The sequence below is a fragment of the Pipistrellus hanaki genome (genome assembly GCF_964339955.1).
Source record: "Pipistrellus hanaki genome assembly, chromosome: 11".
NCBI classification, from domain to species: Eukaryota; Metazoa; Chordata; class Mammalia; order Chiroptera; family Vespertilionidae; genus Pipistrellus; species Pipistrellus hanaki.
In genome coordinates, this window is record NC_140513.1 from 34,648,986 (window position 1) to 34,661,040 (window position 12,055).

General features: G+C 39.3%; 1 protein-coding gene across 11 annotated transcripts in view; it reads left to right on the plus strand.

Annotated features, from left to right (window-relative positions):
- The window catches only part of PRUNE2 (prune homolog 2 with BCH domain), a 195,738-nt gene that overhangs the window by 167,929 nt on the left and 15,754 nt on the right, over positions 1–12,055 (plus strand). For 10 of the 11 annotated variants that reach the window (XM_084899415.1, XM_084899412.1, XM_084899418.1 and 7 more), the window contains exons 13-16: positions 4,193–4,295; positions 5,162–5,293; positions 6,431–6,517; positions 10,582–10,680. In XM_084899415.1, the coding sequence (XP_084755541.1) occupies positions 4,193–4,295; positions 5,162–5,293; positions 6,431–6,517; positions 10,582–10,680 (421 nt within the window). Of the gene's footprint in view, positions 1–1,367; positions 4,055–4,192; positions 4,296–5,161; positions 5,294–6,430; positions 6,518–10,581; positions 10,681–12,055 lie in introns of those variants that run through there. The other variant, XM_084899413.1, reaches the window with a different exon arrangement.

A 12,055-nucleotide genomic window follows, 5' to 3' on the forward strand; every position in this document is an offset into this window, starting at 1 on the left:
GCAGCTAACTATAAACGTAGCCCATGCTCATTCTAAAAATAAAAAGGATTTTTTTTTAAAAGTGTAGAGCAGTGATGATACTTATACATGTCTACCCCTTGGTCTTAACTGAAGAGCCATTGGTTATGCAGAAGGCAGGCTCACTGCTTCGCTGCTCTCCTAACACCTCTTGTCCCTCCAATGCCCCCACCTGCCTGCTCTTTGCACCACAGTAAAAGTATGTGGGTTGTGTGGGTGGGTCCGCTGCCTGAAATAGGAGAGAGCAGTTGTCATCAGCACAGTAGGGACAGAAAAAGCCCTGCTTCTGCTTGTCACGTCCTCTGAGATATAACTGAGCTGACCCCTCAGGGATAACATCGTTTGCTGCGCCCTCCATCCCTGCCGCCTGCTCCCATTGGCATTAGCGCCTCTTCGTTCTGTTGCTGAGTTCGTTTTTTGTCTGCGTGACTGTCCAGTATGGAAGACAAGGCCACCTTTCCAAACCCCTGCTCCACCTCGTCTTTCTCCAGGTGCTGGCCTGCATGAGTGTGCCTCTGGCTGCACCCATCCGGGACCTCAGCGAGATGCCGCCTCTTCCTGTGCCCTGAACAGCTTTTGTGCTCTGTGGGCAAAGATCATTCAGATGTTGCTTCTGAATTTGCCAGAGTTTGGTCTTCTGTGTTGGAAACTCACACCGCTTTTTTAAACTTTAGTGATGAGAAGGCAGTCCTCCTTAGTTGGCCATCCTGGCTTCTGATGAGCATTTAATCATCGGTGCCCCATCCTGGATGGGGATCTTGTTTTGGTGTCTTGCATTTTGCTAAGGATGTTTTCCCATTCAGGCCAACGGAGAAGTGCCAGCTGTTGTGCTCTGTGCAACTACAAGATGATTAGAAGAGCTGCATAAATTAACTAGAAAGCAAGGCCTTACCAAGTGTCCATACCAGTTGGGAATATCAGTGTGGGAGAATAGTTTTTGAACAAATAATCCGGTCCTCTGCATTGGTGACCTTGATATGAGCTATTGTCAGAGGCCCTGCACATATTTACAATAACGGGGTTCAAGACCCAATTTTTCCAGGAATTAACTTGTGATTTTGGCAATTAATCACGTAACTTCTCTGGGCTTTAATCACTTCATCAGTCATAAGAGGGTGACCAATATTCCTGCCATCTGCTAAAATTAAAAAAAGCAAAGAGAGGGTGGTTTGGATCTGCCAGCAGCATGGGGTCACTCTGAGACCAGAACTGGCTTTTTTGAACTTGAAGCAGAGAATATTTTTAAATGACCAAGGGCAGTTGTGCCATAGCATTGTAACAAGGGATTTCCTTTCTTTCTTTCTTTCTTTTTTTTTTTTTTTTTTTTTTTTTTACTTCTTTTATTATAGGAGATTCAGGTAACCTTCTCTGCCATGTTGCTGGACAAATGATCCTGGAAAGAATGAGAAGAGTTACTGGCTGGTGTGTGTGTGTGTGTGTGTGTGTGTGTGTGTGTGTGTGTGTGATGTTTTGGTTGTGACTGTGGCAGCTTTCCTTCTGTCTCCATTCCATTTGCGGGCCAGCAAACTTGTGTTACGTCCCTTTCATGCCTGTCTGTTCTGCCTCAGGTAAGGTTTACATCACTGCTTCAGAGGGTCTCAGGAGGCACCATGGTGGGATTGCTCACGTACCTCAGCACACATGCCCTGAATTCACCTCATGGTCATTGAGAAGAGATGCTAATAAAATACACATTTCTAAAACCCAAATTTCAAACGCATCATGCAGTTGCTCATGGGCAACTTCACATGAGGAAGCTGCATATTTAGAATAGCAATCAAGTTAGTCAATCCCCTTAAGGAGATCTTGCAGGACAAGAGGGAATGGCCTACTCATTCTGGTTATTGCACTTAGTCAGCCTTTGCTATTTATAGTATCTCCAAAGCCTGACAACAATGGCACCAGCTCTTGACTTAGATGGAAAACTCTCCCGAGGAGCTCTTTTCCTTCCATGTCCTTTCATACATCTCCTCCTCTCCTCCTGTTTCCTTCTTCTTTCTTTTCTTCTCTTCCAACTGTTGAGGTGCCCCAAAGTACAAAAAGCCATCTTTGTACATTTTAGTAATTTTTACCTAGAGCCATTCCTGACTTAGACAATGGTCAGAAGGTGGTAAGTGGTTAAGCATTCGTTTGGTTATATGAACTCTGGGGAACATGACAGCATTCCAAAGACAGACAGCATGGACACAGAGCTGAACTGTCATTTAAGATGACTTCTGAAATATTCTTCAAAAACTCCAGGCTTTCATTTAAAAACAAACAAACAAAACAAAAAAAACACCAATGCATAGAAATTCTTCAGAAATAGAAAAAGAAATCAAAGCAACTAAGCAGTCACGATCTTGAAGTTACTCTGACAGCCAGACAGCTACATTCAGAAAGATGCTTTCAAAAGGATGCTTTTGCACCTGCTTTTAAAGCTGGATTCATCATGTCTGTTGTCTCTTCTGACGAAGCCACCTTTTTCATTGTGCTCAGTCTGCATTGCACACCTTTATGGTGTAGGTTTAGTGTAGCTAAGTCAACTTATCCTTTTTGAATTTCCATTTTATTTAGGCTTCTTAATAAAAGCCTAAAATTGTTCGGAGGAACAAATACTTCCTGTATTGAAATATATCTCTTTCTGTCATTTTCCTTCATATCGCATTCTAAAAAGGAGTTGGCAAATATCGACATATTGGAAAAGATGAAACTAAGGCAAAGGATCCAGAGGGAAGCTACTGCAACCCTGTCTCACAAACACGTGTTGCCTCAGATGTAGACTTACATAGGTAGCATCTTCTGTAAACACTGCATTCAACCTCAAATTAGTAATACACACAAACCCATAATTTGATATATTTTTAGATGGTATCACTCTCTTCTCCACCTCTTTTGTGGTAGAATCCCCGCTCTCTCTTTGTAGAGAACATCTTATTAAACTGCTTTTCAAAACTTAAGCCCCATCCGAATCTATATCCAGCCAGTATTTTACTGCCTTGTCATCAACAGAGGGATATTTAGAGTTCAGAAAGAATGAGACACGCTGAGTTCTGAGAGCAATGGATCAGGCGTGAGCGTGTGTCCTGTCCTCCCCCTCAGAGCCTTGAGGAAATCTCTGTGATGATTCTGAAGTCCAGAACTATGTTATATGACAAAAATTGCAAGTGTTTAAAAGGGGATATAAAAACATGACCCTGCAGTGTATTGCTTCCATGTTGAAGTCCGGAATACACATGAGATCCCATACACAAACCCATGGGGATCTGGTCAACCGCTGCCATGAATTTCAAAGATGAGCTCTAAGGGAACCCAGAGCTTGATTAGAGGATGGAGCAGAGCTTTCCAAAATGAGTAAAATGTCCTGAGATATCTGCATTTTCCTTAGCCCTTGGAGTTTCAGTGACCACGCTTGTCTGCATCTCCTGTCTCCTTTTTTCTCACCAACCTCTGCAAATAGAACTCCACCCTCCACTCATGTTACCAAGAAGTAATTCTCCAGTTTCTTCCAACATACGTATTTTCATAAAACTCCAGACCAACCCTTCTTGAGTTTGCCCTCTCTCTAAGAGATGAGGTTCTGACTTCTGTGCCCAGTTATTCTACACCTGAGAGTGTTTCTCTGCACCTGGAGATCGCAGGGAACCAGTCCTCTAAACCAAAGCGACAGTTACTTGTCTACTCACTGGCATCTGGTCACTGAAGTCTATGAGTCTGAGATTGTAGTGGAATTTGGTGATGAAATTTTCCCTTCAAGTTAAAACTTAAAAGAGCTGAAAATGATTACTCTCGACCTCTTTTTTAGCCATGAGAGGGGGAAAAGTATTATATAAATTACATTTTTAAAATATATGAATTAGAAGCCCATAAAACAGAAAGTGTTGCTCCTATCCTTTGATAAGTTGAGTACTTATACACCCAGTCATGGCTATATAATCGTTCACAATAGATGGATACCCTATATATACAAATATATTAACACACTATATTTAAGACTCTAGATAACATATGTTAACCACTAAGAGACAATTATATGTGTATATACTTATAAAAGTACTGTCTATATAATACTAAATTAAAAATATACCTGTTACATCCACACACTTGCCAAGGTTTCCAGATTTATCCTTTGGGTTAAATATTATCTTGTTAAAGCTTTCAATTGGTTACAAATGTCTTTTTGTTTGTCCCCCAGGATACTATGGGGATGGCCTAAATGCCATCATTGTGTTTGCCGCTTGTTTTCTGCCAGACAGCAGTCGGGCGGATTACCACTATGTCATGGAAAATCTTTTCCTGTGAGTGATACTTCCAACAAAGTGCTTTGAGTTAATGTCTGTGGGTATGCATGGCAGATCAGCATCTTTAATAAAAGGGAATAGCAGAAACTGGTTTGGCTCAGTGGATAGAGCGTCAGCCTGCAGACTGAAAGGTCCCAGTTCGATTCCGGTCAAGGGCATGTACCTTGGTTGCGAGCACGTCCCCAGTTGGGGGTGTGCAAGGGGCAGCTGATCGATGATTCTCTCTCATCAATGTTTCTAACTCTCTATCCCTCTCTCTTCCTCTCTGTAAAAAATCAATAAAAATAAAAAAAATAAAAGGAAATAAATGATGTAGACTGTGCTAAGCCTTTGAGAAAAAGCCAAAGAAATCTCTGTCTAGGAACTTTGCTCAAGAGACTAAAACCTTTAAAGTCACTCCTGTCAGTAGAATGAATGGATTGAAAACAAACACAGCTTGGCCTGCATTTTAAAATGCTGTAACATTTCCTCTAGGTGAAGTGTTAATATTTGTTCCCCGATAACATGTTCTTAGTCAACGGATGAGGACCTGGCTTCATTTAGGTCTGCCCTTATTTAATCTGGGTTGCCGTTACTGTATGATAACACTGTTGACATTTTTGAAAGTTGGTTTTCTTACCCACAGGTATTTTTAGTCTACCTGCATTAAAAAAAAAAAAGGCAACTGTATATTTAAATGAACAGTACTCACTCTCAGAAATGATGTTAGGTAACTGCATTCTTCTCCAAGTGAAGAGGTAATATGCACAGCCATTCTCAAATGTTATACACGCTGTCATTTCAATGTTATCTAATTATGGTGTCGAAGATGTAAAGTATTTCATGTGGGAACTGAAAACACTCCTCTTCCTTTCTGTGATCAGATATGTAATAAGTACTTTAGAGTTGATGGTAGCTGAAGATTATATGATTGTGTACTTGAATGGTGCAACTCCAAGACGGAAGATGCCAGGGCTGGGCTGGATGAAGAAATGCTACCAGATGATTGACAGACGGTAGGTGGGCTCCATTATTTAATCCCTAGTTTTATTTTCTCAATAATTCCTATTTCTAACTCCCTCTTAGTCTACCAAAATGCAATTATTTAGGAACATTGAGTTATGCATAGTTGAGATAATAAATGATAACATATTAATCAAAGTGTCACTTGGTGCCCCAAGCAAATCCTCCCCAGATTTTGTTAAATGTTGTAGCGTCAGACCTAATGACCAAACTGTGCTTTAAACTATGCATGTTATTGCCACATCAAGGTGCAATGTGAGCTGGTAAACCAGCATCCACCATTTTCTACCGGTGCCATGTGATCTTGATGCTATTTATATGCATTGGGACTATTGTGATTTTGGAAAACGTTGAGCTCTTATTTCAGTATTCACCGTTAATTCATGTTAACCACTTGCCATATGGTGCCTTTGGGTGCCCCTTCTTCAAGATACTTTCCTTTCCTTTGTATTGGTTTTAATAGAACAAAGCACATTATTGCCATGTACAGAAAACTGTCATAATAAACAAACCAGTTTATGATATCTGTGATGGGTATGGCATCCACTTAGGTGTGGCTCCTTACATAACAGCACATGAGTGCCCTGTTACAGTAACTAAAATTCATTTAATGATTCAAACATTCGTAAAGTAGCATTACTAACGCTGAAAAATGTGCCTGAAAATCAAGAATCTTGAAATGGTAACCTGCAGGCCAAACAACCACTTGATATATGGTTCCTGTTTTCACTGTATGTAAGCAGATGCCAAGAAAGCTCAGAGATCAAATAAATTAAGTTGCTTGTAAAAGTGCACTTTTCAAAATAGTAAAGATAATGCTGACAAAAATGAAAAGCAATTGTTAAGAAAAAATATGCCATGATGGGTATAGATTTACGGACTCTGTGACTACAACCACTTCAGCTTACATTTATTCTGAGAAAATAAGGCTTGAGTCACAAGTTTCAGATTACATGTCAAAAAACATTTTTTAAATTAATTATGACTATTCTACACTTTCCCTATTGGTAATAGCAACTTGCCTAGAACTCTGTGTATATGTGTATATATTCTTATTTGGGAACATGCTTCCTGTTTTAATTCCCACTAAAAATGGGTTATGAGTAACTGTTTTTCCTTTTTCAAACTAGGTTGCGAAAAAATTTGAAATCCTTCATCATTGTTCATCCATCTTGGTTCATCAGAACACTCCTTGCAGTGACACGACCTTTTATAAGGTTTGATTATTATTATAGTAAAAGTAAAAGCATTATTAGTAGATTTAAAAAAATGTATTAATTGACCTATAAACAAGAATTCATAAACTAAGAGGGTATATAGGAAGACATTTGACTCTGCCTTTCCTGGAAAGATACATTAGACTCCATTGAGAAGTTCTAATTTAGAGTGAGCATCTATAATCATAAAAGGGTAATATGCTAATTAGACCAGACGTCTCCCGGATGTCATTTCTGATGAAGGCAGAGCCAGAGGGAAGCCAGCCAAGGTCCTGGGTACTTGCTGGCAGCCGGAGGGGGGAAGTCCAGGTCCGGGTGTTGGAGGGAATCCGGTGCCAGAAGCCAGGGGAAGGAAGGCCTACTCTTGCATAAATTTTTGTGCATCGGGCCTCTAGTTATTTCATAATGACTGTTTCACCAATTATTATAAGCATGATCTCTATGTGGGTTGCTGTAAACATAAAAGATAAAGGGGTGGGTTTCCATGTCACTTTACAAAAAGGAATAGACAATACTTTTAAAGTGATATATGGTATTTTGTAGAGAATAGAAAAGACAAAATAACATGACAATAGAAAATAAAGACAAAAACAAAGGACAGAAGTGGGAGCCATGACTTAATTGTTCTATTTTTGCTGAATAAATATCATGTGGTAAAGAGCCTGGGTAGCCTTGTTGACAGCTGTTTAAATCTCCCACAAGGATTCTTGGTTTCCTTCTGGTTCATTCAGTGAATATTTATTCATCATTTATGTTGTGTCACATGCTATATACCCTTATATTTTGGTACTACAAAGAAAAGTAAGAAAGATGTCATAATTTAGAAAGACTTGGAACAGCTAAATGAAGGGGACAGTATGCATTTTCTAGAGAACTTTAAAAATATAATAAAATCAAATCTTGTGTAACATAGGGATACAGATTAGATAAACTGACATTTTTCTACCTCAGAGTTATTAATGAATCCCTAAGCAAAATTCTGCTAACCTTACTTCTAGAGAAAAAAATTTGAGGTTAAAATCCTCTCCCCTCCCCCCTTTTAACATAAATTTTACTGTGCCTTCCAAATTCTACCTTTTTTGCTCTGTGTTCATTTATAATTATTTAACATTTCCATTTTCTACTTACGACAATTGAGTGGCATGATTCAACCTAATTTTCCTCTGACAAGGTTAGCTCTTTACTATGCCATGTCAAATTGCCTTAAAAATAACATGAAATATTTAAAGAATACAAAGAAACATTTATTTTAATAATAGCAGAAAATACTTTGACAAGGAGTAGGAATTCATGTATAGTGAATAGCTTATAAAAAATTTAATGTGTAAAAGAGTAAGTATTAGAACTGGTATGGATTTATTGATTTTTAATAATTCAGTCTTTATGTTTATAACACAAATGTTTCTTATTGATAAATCACAAAATCTTTATTACTATAAAAATATTGAAAATGCTTCAAATTCAACATTATTTATTGAAGGGAGTTTCAGTACAATAATAATTACAACAATAGTAATAGCAAATAGTGTTGTGATGAATTACATATAATAATGGCTTACTTTTATTGATGGTTATGTGCATTATTTCATTTCATCCTCATAACAGTCTTCTGAAGGAAGTGCTATTTATTATTTTCGTGATACAGGAAAAAACCCTGAGGATCAGTGAGGTCAAATAACTTGTCTAAAGCAGGAGCCAGCAAACCCACTATGTAAGGGATCAGAGAGTAAATATGATAGGTTTTGTGGGCCGTACCGCCTCAGTCACAAGAACCCAGCTCCACCATTGTGGGGCAGAAGCAGCCACAGACAATATATAAACAATGAGAATGGCTGTGTTTCAATAAGACTTGAATACTGAAACTGAATACTAAAATTGAATTTTCTAAATATTTTACATCACAAAATATTCTTGTTTTTGTTATTTTTTCTACAATTTATAAAACATAAAGTGCATTCAGAGCTCAAAAACTGTAAAAAGCAGTTAACAAGTTGGCTGTGGCCTGTGGGCTGCAGTTTGTCAACCCCAGGTCGAATGTAACATAGAAGTGAAACTCAGGCTTTGAACCCAATTGTCGGCCTAATTCTAAAGACCACACACTTGTACTTACACATTGTATTTACAGCTCTGTCATGTAAGACCCTCTTTTAATATCCCCCTTCTGAATCAATTCACATCAGTGTAACCAACATTTACACCTGAAGAAGAGGCCACTTAAATGTATTGTGGGCCTGTTTTATAGGTTGTTGGTAGTGTGTGTGTTCACCCAAGTCTTAGCAGGGCTAGAAATGACTGTATGGAGAGGAAGGTGGTTCACAAGGAATAGCCCGTGGTCCAAGGTCAAAACTGCAGGTAAAATGCTAAAGGGTAGCTACTATGAGAGAGGTATATGACAAATTGCATTTTAAGAATGAATAGTCTGTTGTGCCGAGCACTGGGCTAGGTGCTGGAGACTGATGAATTAAATAGCTCAATTACTGTCCTTAAAGAGGACAAAGCAGACAAAGCACACAATAAACAATTAAAGCACAACGAGGCTGATGACTCAAGGGGAGGGGGAGTTCTGTGGTCACAGGTGGAGAGTAAAGGCTGATAATCCGCATTGAGAGAGGAGCTTTCCAGAAGAATGAGCCTTCAAGGTGAGTTTTAAAAAAAAACAACACATTCTTATTGATTTCATAGAGAAAGGGATAGGGAGAGAGAGAGAAACATCAATGATGAGAGAAAATCTGATCGGCTGGCTGCTTCCTTGCGCACTCCACACTGGGGATCAAGCCTGCAACCCGAGCATGTGCCCTGACTGGGAATCAAAACATGACCTCCTGGTTCATAGGTTGACACTCAACCACTGAGCCACGCTGGCTGGGCAAGGTGAATTTTGACAAACTAATAGGATTGGCTCGCTAAAACCAGGTAGAGGAAATAGCAGGTACAGATATACCAAGAAGGAGAGGAGGTGGCATGCTTAGAGAACTGTAACACTGGAGATGGAGGTTTCCCCTTGTGTGTGTACCTCCTCCCACTCACTCCATTCACTCTGTCTTTTATCAAAACCTCAATCTAGCACAAAAACCTGGAGGAAGGAAGAGGTCCAGTGTAGCATGTCATTGGTAGTGTGCATTCTCCCAAGACTCATCAGGAGGGCTAGAAGTGACTGTATGGGGAGGAAGTTGCTCACAAGGCACAGCCACTGATCCAGGGTCAAAACTGCAAGTAAAATGGAAAGATAGGTGTATAGAGACATGACCTTGAGAAGCTTCCCACTAGAATGCACAGTAGTTGAAACAGAAGGAAGTACATTTGGCAGGCAGCTCAACACAATCCCAGTAGACTTGGGGAGGACCTTTTAATTTGAAACCATCTGAGAAAATTCAGTGCTCACTCAAGTTCCTGTTCAAGTGGAATAATAATGGATTTTTAAAATTAGTTTGCAATTTCACCAGTAATAGAGACATGCCCCTTTATAAAACATCTAATCATTTAGATGGAAGTGGTTTGTAATTGAACCCCCATCATTGGAACCGTTTTTTTTAACTTTGGTTCATCTGGCATGAACTCTTAGACTAAAACTTTAGAGAAAAAAATTAAAAATACTTAAAATGTAACTAAAACTAAAAAAAAAAAAAAGAAAAGAAGAAGAATAAAATGACAAGATTTTTGTTTGCTAAAAATAAATAAGCAAACAAATCATAAACCAGTGACAGCGCAGAGTGGCAGGAACCATGGGAGGTCATGTGATGTGTGGGCCAGAGTGTAAATCCAGGCTCTGCCACTTACTGACGGTGAGTACTTAACTCCCTCTGCCTTGGTTACCTTATCTTTCAAAAGAGAATAATGAGAGTGGCTGCTGCACTAGCCTGTACTAAGAAATAAATGAGATAATTTATATAAACCACTTAGTGTCTAGCACATGGTAACTACTCAGACAATGTATCCTTTCTTCTCAGGAGAGTGCTGGGACAAGGAATTAAATATATCATGATTTTCAAGACTAGGCAGTGACCTTAGGGAGGATGAAGGAGCAATTAATCATAGATTTTTCTTCCTTCCTTTTTTTTTTTTAGTTCAAAATTCAGCAGTAAAATTAAATATGTCAGCAGCTTATCAGAGCTCAGTGGGCTGATCCCAATGGATTGTGTCCAGATTCCAGAGAGCATCATCAAGTAAGTCCTGATGGTTCTGAAGATTCGGTAAGAAATACTGCATGTTTGGAAAAGGAGATTGGAAAACAACTTATTTCTTCAATAGTGGGGAAATGGCCTTATCTTATGGTTAAAACCAATATTAAATATTCTCCAGTAAAATATATAGTTTAGGACTAAAGATTACTGTTCTGTTCTTTTAGATCCCTTTTCACATAATATTCTTTCGGAAGTATTGACTAGTGCTCGTTTTCACTCTGAATTTTGCTCTTATTTTTGGAGAAAGCATACATTTAACACAATCAGCACGTCTGTTACTTGTGTCTCCCCCTCCACACAGACACAATCGGGTGTGAGCAAAGCTTGGATTTCTTTATTACCTTATATAAAGTTATTTGTCCTCATGATCCTAGGGAAAGAAGGGGGAAGGGAAAGTAACCTTTCTCTGTTTTCTTCTGAATCCTTTTCCTTCATGGTTCCCTTCAGGTGAAAAATAAGGCTGAGTGGTGAGTGGTAGTCAGGGTCCGTTTCTTACTCAGCACAGGGTAATTAAGGCACCAGCACTGGTACTGAAGGCCACGGGATGGTGCTACAAAAATAGGAGTATAAGTCAACTAGACAACCACTTGGAGTTGGGACTCAAAAACACAGACACAGGAGAGTGAACACTCCTCTTGTCTCATGGTTGCAAAGAACCATTGCTTTCTGTGAATTGTGTTTTCTTTCAGTGTCTAATTCCCTGTTTTTTATTTGAATCGAATTGAGAGGAAGGTAGCCATCAGTTCAAAGAAAACAGACAAGGATACCCCATCTTTCTTAAGAAGATGGATAAGAAAATGGACTTTCCAATCTGGGCACCCCCATAAAAAAAGTAGTCCTCATTTAACAAAATAAAAAGGCATAGAAACTGAAAGGGAAGGATTCTCCCTTAGTGTGTACCTGTGCCGTGCGCTGCACGGAAGTGTGCTCTGTATCAGTTACAGATATGGGAAGACATGTCAATAGGGAAGTTGTTCATGCAGAGTATAAATAGGAACAAGGAAAGATGGAACTAGAATAGGTTTGGCTGGCATCCAAGTTCCTGAGCCCTTTGCTAGACTTTTCTTCTCCTCCTTTAATGTATCCATTCAAAGGCAAAGTTCAGGAGCAGATGCATTTGATATCCCTACATCCCAGCATCAGGCAAGAACCCAGGGTACTGACTGGGCTTAGAGTAGCCATTAGCTCAGCTGAATCAAGCAGAGTGTTCATAAGTCCCAGCAATGGCTCTCATCTCCTTTAGCCTCTAAGATTCCCACAACCAGCACAGTCACAGCTCCAGCCTTCTGCTTCAAAATGGTGCATCCCATCTCAAAAATCAACTCCTACTCTTTAAATTAAAAGAAAGTACTGGAGC